Genomic DNA, 18,600 nt, shown 5'->3' with positions numbered 1-18,600 from the left:
CAAAGACTTGGAACCAACCCAAATGTCCATCAATGATAGACTGGATTAAGAAAATGTGGCACATATACACCATGGAATACTATGCAGCCATAAAAAAGGACGAGTTCACGTCCTTTGTAGGGACATGGATGAAGCTGGAAACCATCATTCTGAGCAAACTATTGCAAGGACAGAAAACAAAACACTGCATGTTCTCACTCATAGGTGGGAACTGAACAATGAGAACACTTGGACACAGGGTGGGGAACATCACACACCGGGGCCTGGGAGGACGGGGAGGGATAACATTAGGAGAAATACCTAATGTAAATGAAGAGTTAATGGGTGCAGCACACCAACATGGCACATGTATACATATCTAACAAACTTGCATGTTGTGCACATGTACCCTAGAACTTAAAGTATAATAAAATAAAAAATAAAAACAACAAAGGAACTCATCTCCCCATCAAAAAAAAAAAAAACAAACAAACAAAACGTAGTCCTTTTCTCATTTTTTGAGACGGAGTCTTGTTCTGTCACCCAGGCTGGAATGCTGTGGCACAATCTTGGCTCACTGCAACCTCTGCCTCCCGGGTTCAAGCGATTCTCCTGCCTCAGCCTCCCAAGTAGCTGGGATTACAGGTGTGAGCCACCATGACTGGCTAATTTTTGTATTTTTAGTAGAGATGGGGTTTCACTATGTTGGCCAGGCTGGTCTCCAACCCCTGACCTCCAGTGATCCACCCTTTTCGACCTCCCAAAGTGCTGGGATTACAGGTGTGAGCCACCATGTCTGTAATCATTTTCAACTTAGTCATTTTCTATGGCTCATTTCCTTGGTCAAGATAAAAGTTATTATTATATCTTAAGTAATAAATGTAAAGTTTATATAAAATAATAAGCTATAGATATGTCTTTGCATTAAGAAAGCTAAAAACTGTCAGGTACAGTGGCTCACACCTGTAATCCCAACACTTTGGGAGATAGAAGCAGGCAGATCGCTTGAGGTCAGGAGTTTGAGACCAGCCTGGACAATATGGCGAAACCCCATCTCTACTAAAAATATAAAAATTTGCTGAACGTGGTGGTGCATGCCTGTATTCCCAGCTACTCAGGAAGCTGAGGCAGGAGAATCACTGTAACCCAGGAGGAAGAGGTTGAAGTGAGCTGAGATTATGCCACGGCACTCCATCCTGGGAGACAGAGCGAGACTGTGTCCCCAAAAAAAAAAAGAAAGAAAGTTAAAAATTGTTTGACTGGGCACGGTGGCTCACACCTGTAATCCCAGCACTTTGGGAGGCTGAGGCAGGCGGATCATGAAGTCAGGAGATCAAGACCATCCTGGCTAACATGGTGAAACCCCGTCTCTACTAAAAATACAAAAAATTAGCTGGGCGTGGTGGTGGGCGCCTGTAGTCCTAGCTACTTGGCAGGCTGAGGCGGGAGAATTGCTTGAACCCGGGAGGTGGAGGTTGCAGCAAGCCGAGATCATGCCACTGAACTCCAGCCTGGGCGACAGAGCAAGATTCCATCTCAAAAAAAAAAAAAAAATTGTTAATCCTCAAACTTATCCTTATCAGATTTTACTTTATGTATTTTGAGGCTCAGTTATTAGGAGAATAAATGTTTATAATTTTTATGTTTTCTTGATGAATTGAAACCTTTTTTTATTATGAAATGACACTCTTTATCTCTGGTAACACTGTTTGCTCTGAAGTCTAATGTGTCTGATATTAATATAGCCACTCCAGTTTTCTGTTGGTCAAGGTCAGCATGGTATATTTGTTATCACCCCTTGAGTTTTCATCCATTTATTTAGATTTAAAATATATTTCTTGTAGGCAGTATATAGTTATGTTACGCATTTTAACCAATTCAACAACTTCTGACTTTTAGTTGGGGTATTTAAACCATTTATGGGACAATTTATATTACATTTAGGGAATTTATATATCATTAACATTGATATGATTAGGTTTAAATCTACCATCTTGCTATTTGTTTTTTATTTGTCTTATCTGGTTTTTGTTCTCTTTGTTCTCTTTTTCTGTCTTGTTTTAAACTGAGTATATTTTTATGACTTCATTTTATCTTCTTTGTCAGCTTATTTGCTGTAAGTCTTTGTTGTATTACTTTAGTTGTTAACTACAGGGTTCATAATATACATATTTATCACCATCTATCTTGGAAAAATTTTGGTAATTATCTCTTTAAACTATTTTTCTGTCTGCAAGTTTCTCTCCTTATGCAGGGACTTGAATTGTATATATATTTGTCTTCTTTTTTTTTTTTTTTGAGATGGAGTCTCACTCTATTGCCCAGGCTGTAGTGCAATGGTGTGATCTTGGCTCACTGCAACCTCCACCTCCCAGGTTCAAGCGATTCTCCTGCCTCAGTCTCCCAAGTAGCTGAGATTACAGACACGCACAACACCCGGCTAATTTTTGTATTTTTAGTAGAGATGGGGTTTCACCATGTTGGCAAGGCTAGTCTCAAACTCCTGACCTTGTGATCCACCCACCTTGGCCTCCCAAAGTGTTGGGATTATAGGTGTGAGCCACCGCACTTGGCCTATATTTGTTTCCTTATAAGCTGTCCCACAGCTAACTGATATTCTGTTCTTTTTTTTCAATAGTTTTTCTCTCTGTAGTTCATTACGGATTTTTTTTTTTACTACGTCTTCAAGTTCACCAACCTTTCTTCTGACACTAATCCTATCCAATGTATTCTTTTCAACTCAGGCATTGTGGTTTTAATGTCTGGAAGTTCTTTGTTTTTAATATCTCCAGTGTTGCCAGTTAACATGTTTAATATTTTATTTTTGCTTCTTGAACATATTAACTACTAATACGATAACTGTTTTAGTGTTCTTGTCTACTAATTCTATTATTTGTGTCATTTCTTGGTCATGTTTAAATTGAATGATTTTCTCTTTCCTCATTATGGATCATACTTTCTTGCTTCCTTGCATGCCTGGTAATTTTTTGGGGGATGTCATACATTATGAATTTTACCTTGTTTGGTTGTTGATACTTTTGTATTCCTGTAAATATTACTGAACTTGCTTTCGGGATGCAGTCAAGTTACTTTAAAACAGGTTGGCTAAAATGAAGTTTTAGGTCTTCCTTCTAGCTTTATTGGGAAGAAATGAAGCAGTGTTTAGTCTAAGGTTAACTTTCCCCCCTACTGAGCCAAGACCATTCTTTGTACTCCTCTCCAACACCCCATGAATTATGAGGTTTTCTATTTTGGCTGTTGGGAAAAGGTGTTTTCCTGGATCTCTGTGATCTATGGAAACTGTTTCCTTTGATTCTTCTGGATAGTTCTTTTCTCTGGCCATGGGTAGCTTTCTCACATGCATGTACAAATCAGTCCTCAACTGAATACTTTAGGGGACCCTCTGAAGATCTCTGGAACTTTCCGTCTCTCTCTGTGGGTTTGTGGTTTTCTCCCATCCCTGCATTGCAGCCTGAAAATTTTCTCCAGGCAGTAAGCTGGGGCAATTGTAGAGTTTACCTCATGTGCTTCCCATCTCTCAGCGATTCCTTTGTTGCCTGATGCCTTACTCTGATTTTCTTGTTATATATTTTATTTTTATATGTTAAAACCTTGGATGATATAGTTATTATTATTGCTTTCAATAGCCAATTTTGTTTTATTTTTATCTATTAATTTAACCTCCCTAGAGCTGTTCATTCTTTATTCCACTTTCATATTCTATCTGGGATCATTTTCCTTCAATCCGAAAACATCCTCTGCTTTTTTCTTATATTTTATTTGCCTGATAAAGTTTTAAAACTTTGTTCCTGACTTTGAAAAATATTTTTCCTGAGTATAAAGTACAAGTTTGGCAGTTTTTTCTTTCAGCAGTTTAAAGTTATCATTACATACAGTGTTGCACTTTGATGTTTTAATTATGATGTCAGTGGCATTTCTTGTGATTGTCTTTTTTTTCTCTAGCAGCTTTAAAGGTTTTTTTTTAATATTTGGTTTAACAAGTTTGACTTTTATGTACCTACGTGTCATCTCCATTGTATTTATCCTATTTGGGACTTGCTAAGCTTCTTGAAGATTTTGTTACTACTTTTCATCAATTTGGAAAATTATCATACATTTTTCCCAAATGATTACTTCTTTCTTATTCTGTCTTTCTTCTCTTCCTGGAACTTCATATATTTCACATTTCTTACTGTGTGAGGTTCTTTTTACCTTTTTCCTTTTTGAGGTTCAATTTGGATAATTTCATTAAGTTCATTTGTCTTATGTTGTTCTCTGTCTACTGTTAAAATCCTCAAGTAAGTTCTTTACTTTTTAGTCAACTTATGAATTAACTAAATTTTATTTAAGTTTGCCTTTATTAAGCTTTTAAGTTTACTTTCCTAGAATTCTGGGTTGCTTCTTTTAAAAAAAAATCTTCAAGATACATACAATAAGCTGTATCCATTTCGAGTGCACACTTTGATGAATTTTTACAACTGTAGGCTCCTGTGAAATCACTACCACATTCAAGATACAGAATATATCCATTACCCCAAAATATTTCCCATGCCCCCGTGGCAGTTCATTTCTCCTTCTGATCCTGGCCCAGCCAATCACTGATTTGCTGGACTCACTATAAATTAGTTTGCATTTTCTAGAATTTATATAAATGAAACCACACAGTATGTATTCTTTCTGTCTTGTTTCTATCAGCCAGCATGATAACTCTGAGGTTTATCCATGTTACCTATGTCAGTAGTTCATTTCTTTTTATTACTAAGTAGTGTTACTTTGTATGGATATACTATTACTTGTTTATCCATTTTCCATTTGATAGACACATGGGCTGTTTTACATTTTTGGCTGCTGTGAATAAGGCTGCTACGAATATTTGCATTTAACACTTTGTGTGAACACATATTTTTTATCTCTATAGGTTGAATGCTTAGAACTAGAATGGCTGGTCATATGGTAGGTGTATGTTTAACTTTATAAGAAACTGCCAGTTTTTTGAACTACTTTACATTCACACCTTGAGTATAAGCTCCAATTGTTCCACATCTTCACTAACATTTGGTATTATCAGTCTTTTTAATTGTAGCCATCCTAATGTAGTGCTGTCTCATTGTGGTTTTAATATGCGTTTTCCTAATGACTAACCATGTTGAAAACCTTTCCATCTCCTTACTGGCCATTTACATATCTGCTTTTGTAAAATGTATGTTCAAATATTTTGTCCATTAAAGAAATTGAATTATTTTCTTATTACTGAGCTTTGGGAGATTTTAAAAATACATTTTGTATATCAGTTGTCAGGTATTTGTAGTGTGAATATTTTCTACGATTCTGTGACTTTTCATTTTTTAATGATGCCTTTAAAGAGCAAAAGTTTTGAATTTTGATAAAGTCCAACTTTATCATTCATGCTTTGTGTCTTAAATATTTGCTTAACTTCAAGATCACAAAATTTTTCTCTTATGTTTTATTCTAGAACTTTTATATCTTTTAGATTTAGGTCTATGACCTATCTTAAGTTAATTTTTGTATATTGTGTGAAGTGAACTGGCTGACCAACTTACCATACATTGCCTAAAGTTACTTATTTTACAATTTTTCAAAATATATTTATTTATCAGTAGTCTCCATTTTAAGTCAAGAGGCATTCTTTTGTTTATAGAATATACATTTGGTTTTGCCTACGTAAAGTGGTATAATCTTATGGTAAAATGGGGCAAGTATCTGCAGGCTTAGAATTTTGGGGCTCCAAAGAGCCTTTTTTCCTATTTTTACTTTTATCATTATTTCTTTAAGTTTACTGGGATATACTTGTTAACATTTACCGTCATTATTACTACTTTAACAACAAGCAGGCTCAGAAATATTAAGATTTTATTCAGTTATAAACACAAACCTATTTATGTTAATACTAGACTTGAGCTCAGATTTCCAAATGCTGAATTCCTCACTTTAGTTTAAGTGAAATGGAAAAAAGTTGCAAAGTGTTTATAAAAGGTGTAGGTCAGATGAGTACAGTTTAAATATTAACTTTCTCTTCTATTCATAAATAGATAATGTTACATGCATGGGTATCATTATCATATTTATTATTCATTGAGATAACATCTATTAAACATGAGAAAGCCCGACTGTATGACTTCTATTCTGCAAAGAGTCCAGGTAGAGTAACGATAGTGTGTTAACTCCTACTTGAAATGGTCTACTTTCAAATAGTCTGACTTGATGAGTTTTCTATATTTTTTCTTTGGGAGATCATTCCACAGCTTAATTTCAAGGTAATCTCATTTATCACTTTAGCTAATTTACCTTTTTTCATTTGTGTTGTAAGAAAATGTATGCATCTTTGCAGTTTCATCTGTCAAAAGCTTCTAAATGGCTGTCACTCAATCACATTGATCATTCCGTAGCCAGTCTTTCTATGGTTATCCTTTCAGTTATTTGGTAGCTTTCCCCTATCTCTCTGAGAAATTTCTCTGATTAGTTGTTATCTGACATATGGATTACTTATATAATGAAATTCAAGCTTCTTTTTAATATAATACAGAAGAATATAGTGGTGATTAGGTCATTTTCTTATTCAAGGCCTTCAGGAACTATCCACACCTTCCAAATAAAATTCAAGCTTCTTTGTTTAGCATTCAGGCTAATCATCCCAGTTAGAAGTTGATACAGTTTGAATATTTGTCCCCGCCAAATCTCATGTCGAATTGTAATCCCCATGTTGCATGTAGGTGGGGCCTGGCAGGGAGCATTTGGATCATGGGGGTGGATCCCTCATAACTTGGTGCTATCCTCATAATAGTGAATGAGTTCTTGTGAGATCTGGCTGTTTAAGTGTGTGGCACCTTCCCCCACCCACTCTCTCTCTTGCTCCTGCTTTCACCATGTGATGAGCCTACTCTTGCTTTGCCTTCTCTATGAGTAAAAGCTCCCTGAGGCATCCCCAGAAGCTGGACAGATGCCAGCACCATGCTTGTACAGCTGCAGAACCATGAGCCAATTAAACCTCTTTTTAAAATAAATTTCCCAGTCTCAGGTATTTCTTTATAGCAATGCAAGAATGGCCTAATAGAGATATAAATTTCCTCCCCTTGAATTCCCATTACACTGTCTTCATGTCTCAAACATGACATTAAACATACGCTATGGTTTGGATATTTGTCCCCTCCAAACCTCATGTTGAAATTTGATCCCCAGTGTTGGAGATGAGGCTTAATGGCAGGTGTTTTGGTCATGGGAGCGAAACCCATGAATAGATATATGACCTCCCTAGGTAGGGAGTGCTCACTCTATTAATTTCTCAGAGCTGGCTGTTAAAAAGAGGCTGGCATCTCCCTTACCTGTCTTTTGCTTCCTCTGTCACCAAGTGATCTCTACACAGCTGGCTCCCTTTTGCCTTGGCCTTGTGCCATGAGTGGAAACAGCCTGAGGCCCTCACCAGATGCAGATACCCAATCTTGAACCTTCCAGCCATTCTTAATTGTGAACCAAATAAATATGTTGTCTTTATAAATTACTCAGTCTCTCAGGTAGTCCTTTGCAACACAAAACAGACTAAGGTAACACATCTTTACAATACAGTTGCAGTGCACAAACACATAATTTATGTGGATTCAAGTCTAAGTAAAACTTAAAGAGAATACTTTAAATTGAAATAGTTCAGTTTTAACTACCAGTCCTGTATCATTCAGGTTCAATCAGAGAAGCAGGACCTGTAAGAGTGATAGAAAATATAAAATTTATTATGAGCACTAGCCCTTACATAGTTGTAGGAGCTGATTAAGTCATCTCTGTCTGGTGTTGGCCTCTGTGTCTGGTGTAAGGCCTAAAGCCAGCAAGGCTAATAGGAAGAAAAGATGGTCATGAAATGGGGAAGAATAAGGAAAGATTGGAACTGGTGAGAACAATCTGGAACCCACAAGTGAAATTGCCTTTGCAAAAATTATGACAGTAAGAAAAATCTGACATAGTAAAATTATGGCAGTAAAAGAAATCTGTCCTAATTAACTCCATCTTGCTTCTAACCTCCAAGCTGCCCTTGTTCGTTCCCGGGCATAGGCTGAACTAACTAACATGGGAGGAATTTATAGTTTAACTTTGAAACAAAGATGGTAACAGTCCCTCCCTGAAACAAACTTCCTCCTTTCATGGGGACCAGATTGGCCTTTGTAAAACCAACAAATTAGCCACAAGCTCAGAAACCATGGCCTAGGAGTCATGCAGCCAGAGGCCACAAGATTGCTAACCTCCCCAATTGCCCCTATAGATAACATTACTATTGTAAAACCTAAGATTGATGTTTGAGCGATTTTTCTGACCCAGCATTCTGATGGATTAGCTGGCACATCCCAGACTGAAAAACCGGCTCATCTGGTCTTGTGGCCTCCACCAGGAACTGACTCAGCACAAAAGGACAGCTTCAACTTCCTATGTTTTCATCCCTGACCCAAACTATCAGCACTCCCCATTCCCTAGCTCCTTTCCCACCAAACTAAAAAACCCTAGCCTTTGAATTTTCAAGGAGGCTGATCTGAGTAATAAGAAGACTCTAGTCTTCCATTTAGCCAGCTCTACCTGTATTAAACTCTTTCTCTATTGCAACTCCCCCATCTTGATAAATTGGTTTCATTCCAGTAGGCAAGAAGAACCCATTGGGTGGTTACACACAGGCAAACTAGATCCTGTGAGGACAAATTGCAGCCTACATCTGTATTTCCTTGCATCCAACCTCAGTGATGTGAGGGACTTACAGGATTAGGCAGTGCCTTTGGCAACACTGCTGCACATGTACCTGGTCTAAGATTGAGAGAAGCACAATAAGGAGATCTGGCAGGAGTTGCAGAGCTGCAGGCCAGGCTGCTGGCCCATGCCTACATGGTGAGCCAGCAGATCAGGGCCTAGCCCCATGATGACCTTTAGGGCTTCAGATCAAATGGCTGCTGCTTTACTTCTGCCTTCCAAATCTCACGCACATTCTCTTTTGACTAACCCTAACCTAGAATCATACAGGAAAGGGAATTCTGGAAAATGTAGTTCTATCTTAGCTAAGCTGACACTCTATGAAGCTACTGCAAGTCTGTTTCTGCATAAATCCTTGAGTAAGCAAGGGACAGAAGATATACATCTGCTATATTTTCAATCTGTCTCAGTTCATGAGTGCGTATCATAGTGTTAGCATGGCACAATGTTGAGTACATACAATTAATTCTATTTGGTTGAATTTTTAGAATAAGACTGCTTTCCTAAACTCTAGCCAACTGTTTCATTACACCTCTCCTGAAGAAAGTGATCTGCACCAGTGTGAGGGGAGAAAGACTGTTTGCATTGGGTCTATAAACTGAGAGATGGCATATGTGGGTCTCTGATATGGTCCCCTCCTAAGAAGGGATTTCTAGAGTAGTTTTCCCACATCCAATTTTCAATTTACACTTTGACTTTGAAACCCAATCCTGATTTTAGAACCTCCTGCAATAAATATTTGTTAAAATGGTGAAAAATGAATTGTGAACTTCTTATCTGTAGGGATTTTCTGGTAAGTGTCTGTATTCCTTTTAGCAACTAGCAAAGTGCTTGGCACAAATTAAGTACTCCATATAGATGTGGGTTAAATTATTTATTGCAAATTTCTATTCTGGTGTTGTAAAATGAGTATTATGCTTTCTTTTTCAGTAGTTTTCCAAGTTGCCTTTAACATAAACCACTTAATATTGTGTGTGCCTTGGGGCTTCGGTAAAAATGACCGCCCATTCAGTGTGGGTTTTGCAAGGCAAGTTGGAGCTTGCAGAAAAGTAAATGTACATTGAAATACTTGGGAAAATTTTGGCCCTGTTTCTTTCCTTCAATGTTTGCATAAATTCCTACACTCTACCTGTACCTCTCTCTCTTCCTCTCTTTGATAAATTATCTTAAATATTATAAAGTAATTCATGCTCTTGTTAAACAGTAAATAAAGGAGAAAAGTGAATATAAAAGTTCTTGAAATGCCTCCTCTGCCATATACAATTTTGTGTGATTCAAAATTTCACTGTTGATATTTTTTGAATGTATCTTTCCTCAAATATTCCATATATTTACAAAAATATATACGAATATGTATGCATACTTATATGCTTATATTTGAAGGAAACAGGATTACATTACATAAAAATACTATGCTGCTACTGGTTTTTACTTATGATATTTTGAAACTTTTTCAACATCAGCACATAAATGTGCAGTTTTCTTTTAAGTAAACTCTTGAAATGTATTCCAATGTATGTAGTCACAATTTAACCAGTTCCCTATGATGGTCATCTTAGGCTGATTCTAAGAATTAACATTATAAACAATGTTGCATATACATATATCTTTGCATGTATCACGCCAATATAGCCAAGGAGTAAATTTGTAGTGGTGGAAGTACACGGTTTGCCTGAGTTTTGTTAGCAACTGAAAAGTATGTATTTTCAGGATATATAATATTTATAGCTCATTAAAAGTTTCTAGTCAACACAGGGTTACACATATCTACACCGCCTTGTTTGTCAAGAGACCTTTGACAAAAGGAAAATAAGACCTTGGAAGAAAAGTCGACAAATTTGTCCTTATTCTTTTAGAGCTTCCTTTAGCCATCTGCAATTCACTGACAATTAGCATCCACCACCATCTCCTGGAACTGAAGACAGCTTTTCTACAGATTAAAAGTATCACTATATTTAATTCAAAATCGAATGCATTGTAAAACAATTATTTTTATAACTCCATTATCTTAATATGGAACAATAATGCTGATATTGCCACTAAAAATTAGCTGGCATTATCTATTAAAATTGATCACATGCATTTCTCATGACCCATGAATCTACCCCTATATACACATCAGAAATGAGTACATGTATCTGTCAAAAGTGTTCTATGAGAATGTTTGCAGCAGCATTATTCCCAGTAGCCTCAAAGGGAAACAACACAAATGCCCTTCAACAGTGGAATGCATAAATTGTGCCATATTCATAAAAAGGAATAATACACAACAGTGTAAATGAAGAAATTATTACCATAGAAACTACGGATGAACCTCATGAACATAATGTGAATTTGAATAGAGCCAGACACAAAGGAATACATAATATATGATTCCAAAGAATCAACAGGAAAAATGAATCTGCAGTATGTGTTGGCTAATGACTGGAGGGGTAATGAGGTGCTGATCTGTGCAATGTGCTAGCATTCTATTTTTTGACTTGGATGGGTTTTGCATAGGTATCTTCAGCTTGTGATAATTATCAGCAGAGGGGAGAGTATGCACACAATTCTTCAGGATGAGACTGGTGACATGTAGAGAAAAGGGAGAAATGACTGTAGTTTAAAAAAAGTCAATTCCCTCCTCCCCACTTCTCCAGCTCTCCATTTCCTAGGAAGAGAGCCCAGGGAAAAGTAAACAAAGAAATAAATTCGAGCTCAAACTCTCAAACAGATCTGGAGACTCAAATATCCATCGCTCTGAGCAAAAGGCATTCCTAGATTTGTCCAAGGTACAAAAACTACCACTCTAACCACGTTTCTTCGCTGCCCGGGGTCAGATAAGTAAAAACCAATTATTTATTTATCTTTAAGTTACTTCCAACCTTGCTTCCTCGAGCTTCCGAATCACCTAGGCAACCTGGAAGCTGCCCATCTAAGGGGGTGAGGTCGAATCCCAGCCTTGACGCCTTAGCAACCGAGCGAGTCTTTCTCGCGTCCCAGCAACGCGCCCCGCCCTTTCCTGTCGGGCCCATTCTCCCTGGTGCCCCTCCCTTCCTCGAGGCTGCAGCTCACCCCTAACTGGGTCTCTCCCTGGTACGGAGGGCGCGGGTCTGCACACTCTCACTCAGTGCCGGACAGCAGTTCCTGCGGCTCCTGTGGTGGGAGCTGCCCGAGAGCCAGGGCAGTGGGGAGGGACGGCGAGAAAGAATCTTTTAAGTTTATTTAAGAAAGAGGAAAAAAGAGTCAACAGATTCAGGATTTTCGTCATTCTGATTTTTAAGGCACATCCAAAGCTCCGTGGAGAAGGGGCTGGAGGGTGGGAGAATCATTTTTGTATACACTCCATATAGGAGAGAAGAGACCCATAGAAGATTCAGTACGGAGTCACCTGGAAATTGGAGATGTTGGATACGATCGCCCGTGCCCTGCAGGACCTGGACAGGCAGGTGCTGCCCACTCTGCCCTCGCTGAGCCAGGAGGGTAAGCGTGTTGGGTAGTGGGGGGTGGCCCTGGAAACTGAACCTTCACCTGCTTGCAGGGGAAGCGGGGAGACCCACTTCCCTATTCCCTGGCTCAGGCCTGGCCTGCAAGTGGCTAAGTTGCCTTGACAACCAGCTGGTAATCACATCAGACCCACGCTGGACGCCCAGAGACCCTTTTCTGGTTTTGATTAAACCAGGTGATGCATAGACAGCGCAAAGTAAGTGATCAATAAAGGGACTAGCACAAAGTAAGTGCTCAATAAAGGTTAGGTAAAAACAAGCATTCCCACCCCACCCACTGGGATGGATCACAACCCTTTTGCCTACCTAGAGAAAAGAGGTGCAGAGACCCTAAATGGCTCCTTTTGAGAGTTCCTGCAAAGATGGTTGCTTTTATTGCCTTTGACGTCATGTGGTTGTATTAAGAAAATGAGATGATCATAAAAAGATACAGGGTAAGTACTTTGGAAGGGGACCTGGCACCTTCTCAGAGAAAACTCATTACGCTTGGTTAGTAGCAAGACAAGATCTGTTTTTAGCATCGTTTGTAGAAGAGTCACCCCAAAGTGAGGCTGAGATCTGTCTGCAAACCATAGGAGCACTTTGGAAGAAAAGTGCTGCAGGAATGCAAACTCTTATTATTATCAAACCACTATAACAGAGATGTTGCTTAGGCTTTAACCAAATGACCGCAGGAAACAAATACGAACAGATACTTCTTTCTCTTCCCCTGCATCACTCCTATCTTTTCCTCTGAAAATCATCATGAAAGAAGCATTGAAGATAATGGTTTAATGAATTTAAAAACATTTGCTATATTTGTACATTTATATATAGTCATTCAAGTAATTTTGAAACCTCGCTATATGCTGAGCACTAGTTAATTTATGGTGAACAAAAATCTTGGAATTTACTGTTTAGTGGGGAAGATACACATTAATCAAATAATTACACAAATCAATGTAAATTTACCATTTGGGTAAATGCTACCAGGGAGGAGGTAAATGGTACAGTAAGAATTTTTTTAAAAGATGATTTTTTAGAGCAGTTGCAGGTTCACAGTAAATTAAGAAGGAGGGACAATGTATTAGTTTATTCTTACACTGCTATGAAGATACTATCCCAGACTGGGTCATTATAAAGGAAAGAGGTTTAATTGACTCACAGCTCTGCATGGCTGGGAGCCCTCGGGAAACTTAAAATCATGGCAGAAGGGGAAGCAGGCATGTCTTACATGACGGCAGGAGAGAGAGAGAGAGAAGCCCAGGGGACTAGGGGAAACCGCCATTTATAATACTCTCAGATCTTGTGAGAAATCCCTCACCATCATGAAAACAGAATGAGGAAAACTGCTCTCAGGATCCAATAACCTCCCACCAGGCCTCTCCCTCAACACCTAGGGATTACAATTCAAGATGAGATTTGGGTGGGGACACAAAGCCTAACCATATCAGACAGAGATGTCCCACATACTCTCTAACTTCACACTTGGATAGGCTCTCCTATTGTCAACATCCCCCACCAGAGTGGTACTTGAGTTACAATTGAACTTTCATTGACACATCAAAATCAACCAAGGTTCATAGTTTACATTAGAGTTCTTTCTTGGTGTTGTACATTCTATGAGTTTGGACAAATGTAAAATGACATGTATTTATCATTGCAGTCATATAGTAGTTTGCACAAATGTAAAATGACATGTATTTATCATTGCAGTCATATACAGTATTTTCACTCCCCTTTATTCTGCCTATTCACCCCTACCCCCAATCCCAAACTCTGGAAACCACTGATCTTTCCACTATCTTCATAGTTTTGCCAGTTCCAGAATGTAATATAGTCGGAATCATACAGTGTAAGCCTTTTCAGATTGGCTTCCTTCACTTAGCAATATGCATTTAATGTTCCTCCATGTCTTTTTGTGGCTTGATAGCTCATTTCTTTTTAGTTCTGAATAATATTCCATTATCTAGATGTACCACAGGTTTTTTTTTTTTTTTTTTTTTAATCTATTCACCCACTGAAAAATGTCTTGGTTGCTTCCAAGTTTTGGCAATGATGAATAAAGCTGCTTTAAATATCTGTGTGCAGGTTTTAAAAAATTGGATGTAAGTTTTCAATTCACTTGGGTAAATACACAGGGACATAACTGCTAGATTGTATGGTAAGTGGATGTTTAGTTTTGTGAGAAACTGCCAGACTGTCTTTCAAAGGGGCTGTACCATGTTGCATTCCCAAGAGCAATGAGTGAGAATTCTTGTTGCTCCATGTTATTGTCAGCATTTGTTGTTGTATTTTAGATTTTGGTCATTCTAATAGATGTGTGCATTGTTATCTCATTGTTTTAAATTGCATTTTCCTGATGATATATAATGGAGAGCACCTTTTAATATGCTTGTCGTGTTTTGATGATATATATATAAAGGGCTTTGGCTCATTTTTAAATTGAGTTTTTCTTTTCTTAGTGTTAAGTTTTAAGAGTTATTTGTATATTTTGCATGACAGTGTCTTTTGCAAATATTTTTTTCCAGTCTGTGGCTTGTCTTCTCATTCTCTTGACATTGTTTTTCACAGAGCAGAAGTTTTAAATTTTAATGAAGTCCATCTTATTATTTCTTGCTTGGATTATGCCTTTGGTGTTTCATCTAAAGTCTTTTCTATACCCAAGATCATCTAAGTTTTGCCCTATGTTATCTTCTAGGAGTTCTACGGTTTTGCACTTCATATTTAGGTCTATGATTCATTTTAAGTTAATTTTTGTGAAAGATGTAAGGTCTGTGTCTAGGTTCATTTATTTTTTTACTTTTTGCATGTGGATGTCCAGTTGTTCTAGCAATGTTTGTTTAAAAGACAATCTGCTCCATTGTATTGCTTTTGTTTCTTTGTCATAGATAAGTTGACTGTATTTATATGGGTCTATTCCTGGGCTCTCTTTTGTGTCCTATTAATCTATTTGTCTATTCTTTTGTCAATAACACACTGTCTTGATGACTTGGCTTTATTGTAAATCTTGAAGTTGGGTAGTGACAGTCCTCTGACTTGTCCCATGTGTTATCTAGATGCATATTATTTAGTCCCCATGTATTTTGGGATTTTCCACTTATCTTTCTCTTATTCATTTCTACTTTAATCCCATTGTAATCTGAGAGCAGGCATTGTATGATTTCTATCCTATTTGTTAAGGTGTGTTTTATGGCCCAGAACATGGTCTGTCTTGGTCAATGTTCCATGTGAGCTTGAGAAGAATGTGCATTCTACTGCTGTTGGATGAATTAGTCTGTAGATATCAACTATATCCATTTGACAGATGGTGCTGTTGAGTTCAACTATGCCTTTACTGATTTTCTGCCTGCTGGATCTGTTCATTTCTGATAGGTCAGTACTGAAGTCTTCAAGTATGATAATGGATTCATTTATGTCTTCTTGCAATTCTATTAGTTTTTGCCTCATGAATTTGACAACTATTTTTAGGTGTATACATATTAAAAATTCTTATGTCTTCTTGAAGAATTGACCCCCCTATTATTATGTAATGCTCTTTATTTCTGACAACTCTCCTTGATTTGAAGTCTGTTCTAAAATTAATATAGCCACTCCTGCTTTCTTTTGATTAGTATTACCATGCTATATTTCCTCCATCCATCTACTTTTAACCTATATGTTTTTAGATTTAGATTGGGTTTCTTTTAGACAACATATAGTTGGGTTTTGATTTTTGGTCCACTCCAAAAATCTCTGTCTTTTAATTGGTACATTTAGCCTATGTTCAAAGTGATTACTGATATAGCTAGATTAATATCTACCATATTTGTTTTTGTTTTCTACTTTTTGCCCTGGTTTTTTGTATCTATCTTTATTTTCAACTGAGCATTTTATGATTCTGTTTTCTCCTTTTTTTAGCATATCAGTTATACTTTTTTAAAAAATTGCCTTAGATTACAATATATATTTACAATCAATTCAAGTCCACTTCCAAATAACACTGTACCACTTCACAGGTAGTGTGATTGTTTTATAATAACAAAACCTTAATTCCTTCCTCCCATCCCTTGTATCATTGCTGTCATTCATTTCATTTCACATATATATAAACATAAATATATATGATATATGAATAAGCATACATAATTGAATAATTATTGCTATTATTGGACAAACTGCTATCTATTAGGTCAGCTAAGAATAATAAAAACAGGTGCAGTGGCTTATGCTTGTAATCCCAGCACTTTAGGAGGCCAAGGTGGGAGAATCACTTGAGTCCAGGAGTCCAGGAGTCCAGGATCAGCCTGGGCAATATAGTGAGACCTTGTCTACAAAAAATTAAAACAACAACAACAAAAAAAGTAAGATGGACATGGTGGCACAAGACTGTAGTCCCAGCTACTCAGGAGCCTGAGGTAGGAGGATTGCTTGAGAGCCTAGCAGGTGGAGGTTGCAGTGAGCCAAGATTGCACCATTGCACTCCAGGCTGGGCGACAGAGTGAGACCCTGTCTCAAAGAAAAAATAAGTTTTTATTTTACCTTTACTTATTGCTTCTTTGATGGTCCTCCTTTTCTTCTCTTTTCTTTTTTTTTTTTTTCATTTTAAATGTAGATCCAAGTTTCTGACCTACATCATTTTCCTTTTTTCTAAAGAACATCTTTCAACATTTCTTGAAAAGCAGGTCTACTAGCAATTAATTCCATTAATTTTTGTTTGTCTGAAACACAATTTCTCCTTTGCTTTTGAAAAATAATTTTACAGGATGCAGAATTTTAGGTTGGTGTTTTCTTTTATCAACACTTGAAATGTCTTACTGTACTCTCTTTTTGCTTGATTTCTGAGAAGTAGTTCAATATAATTCTTACCTTTGTTTCTCTATAGATGAGGTGTTCCTTCCCCTCTCTGCCCAGCTTCTTTCAGGATTTGTTTTTAGCTCTGATTTTCTGTACTTTGAAAATGATATTCCTAGGTGTCTTTTTTGGGCATTTATCCAGCTTGGTGTTATTTGAGCTTCCTGGATCTGTGGTTTCACGTCTGACATTAGAGGGAAATTCTCAGTAATTGTTTCAAGTATTTCCTCTATTATTTCTCCCTCTTCTAGTATTCCCATTCTGAGTACACCCCTTCTGTAGTTGCCTCACAATCCTTGGATACTCTGGGTTTTTTTTTTTCCCCAGTCTTTGTTCGCTTTCCTTTTGAAGTTTCCTTGTCACATTTTCAAGTTCAGAGATACTTTACTAAGTCATATCCAGTCCACTAGTAAGCCTTTCAAAGGCATTCTTCACTGCTGTTACAGTGTTTTTAGTTGCTAGCATTTATTTTTGGTTCTTTCTTAGGATTTCAATCTCTCTGCTTATGTTGCCCATCTGTTCTTGCATGCCGTCTACTATATCCATTAGAGCCCTTAGCATATCAACCATAGTTGTTTTAAATTGCCAGTGTGATTGTTCCAACATCCCTGCCATATCTGGCTCTGATGGTTGCTCTGTCTCTTCATGTTGTGTGTTTTGCCTTTTAGTATGCCTTATAATTTTTTCTTGATAGCTGGATGTGATGTACTGGGTAAAAGTAACTTCTATAAATATACCTTTAGTACTGTAGGGGTAGAGTGTGCAGGGGTGGGAAAGCAGTCTATAGTCCTATGATCAGGTCTCAGTCTTTTAGTGAGCCTGTGCCTCTGGACTGTGAACTTTACAAATGTTTCTCAGATTTTTCCTTTCTCCTTAGGTGGGACAGAATGGCTAAAGTGGACTGGAGTTGGTCATTTCCCTTCTCCCAGGTCAGTTAGGCTCGAATAACATCCCAGCAGGTTAGGCTCCGGTGAACTAGTTTCTTCTGAGGGCAGGTCATTAAGAACAACAGAGTGCTCTGGCATATTTAAAAATGGTATTTTTTTCTTCCCCCCACCAGAAGCACAAGGAGATTTTTCTCTCATATTTACCTGGATATTTAGCTGTGGGAATCTGGTTGAGCTCTGGGAAGTAAACCTTCCCCTATGTGGGAACCCTCCCTCCATGACTGGGTTCCCCTGGAGATTTTAACTCTTGGTGTTGTCCACACTAAGCCTCCAGAAATTTGTCAATTACACTTTGGATTTTCTTACCCAGCATTGGTTCTTGATGCTGTTTCTGCATGTGCGTCTGTTTCAGGAAGCCATTCCTCCTGGTATTTGCATTTCTGTCTCTCCAATTTTTAGGGGCAGCAGTCTGCCCTGTGTCCTCCCTCATCTTATGGATCCAAGAAGAGTTGTTGATTTTTCAGTCCGGTCAACTTTTCAGTTTTTAGGATGGAGTGGTGACTTCCTTACATACAGCACCAAGAAATGGAAGTCAAATGAGAACTTTTAAGAGAGAGTAAGGATGGAGGTGTGTGCCAAGAATGACTAAAGAAGGGATAATTTGAGCTGAGTTGTGAAGAATGAGTTGGAATTAAGTA

General features: G+C 37.7%; 1 protein-coding gene across 2 annotated transcripts in view; it reads left to right on the top strand.

Moving 5' to 3' along the window:
- The first annotated feature begins 11,668 nt into the window (after nucleotides 1-11,668).
- The window catches only part of CCDC81 (coiled-coil domain containing 81), a 46,668-nt gene continuing 39,736 nt past the window's right edge, over nucleotides 11,669-18,600 (top strand). For both annotated transcript variants that reach the window (XM_011984912.1, XM_011984911.1), the window contains exon 1: nucleotides 11,669-12,180. In XM_011984912.1, coding sequence (XP_011840302.1) covers nucleotides 12,102-12,180 — 79 coding nt within the window. In that variant the 5' untranslated portion in view covers nucleotides 11,669-12,101. The remainder of the gene's footprint in view (nucleotides 12,181-18,600) is intronic.

This window comes from Mandrillus leucophaeus, unplaced genomic scaffold, assembly GCF_000951045.1.
Source record: "Mandrillus leucophaeus isolate KB7577 unplaced genomic scaffold, Mleu.le_1.0 Scaffold276, whole genome shotgun sequence".
Classification (NCBI taxonomy): domain Eukaryota; kingdom Metazoa; phylum Chordata; class Mammalia; order Primates; family Cercopithecidae; genus Mandrillus; species Mandrillus leucophaeus.
The sequence above is the reverse complement of the archived record's forward strand: the minus strand, read 5'-3'. Positions and strand labels throughout refer to the sequence as shown.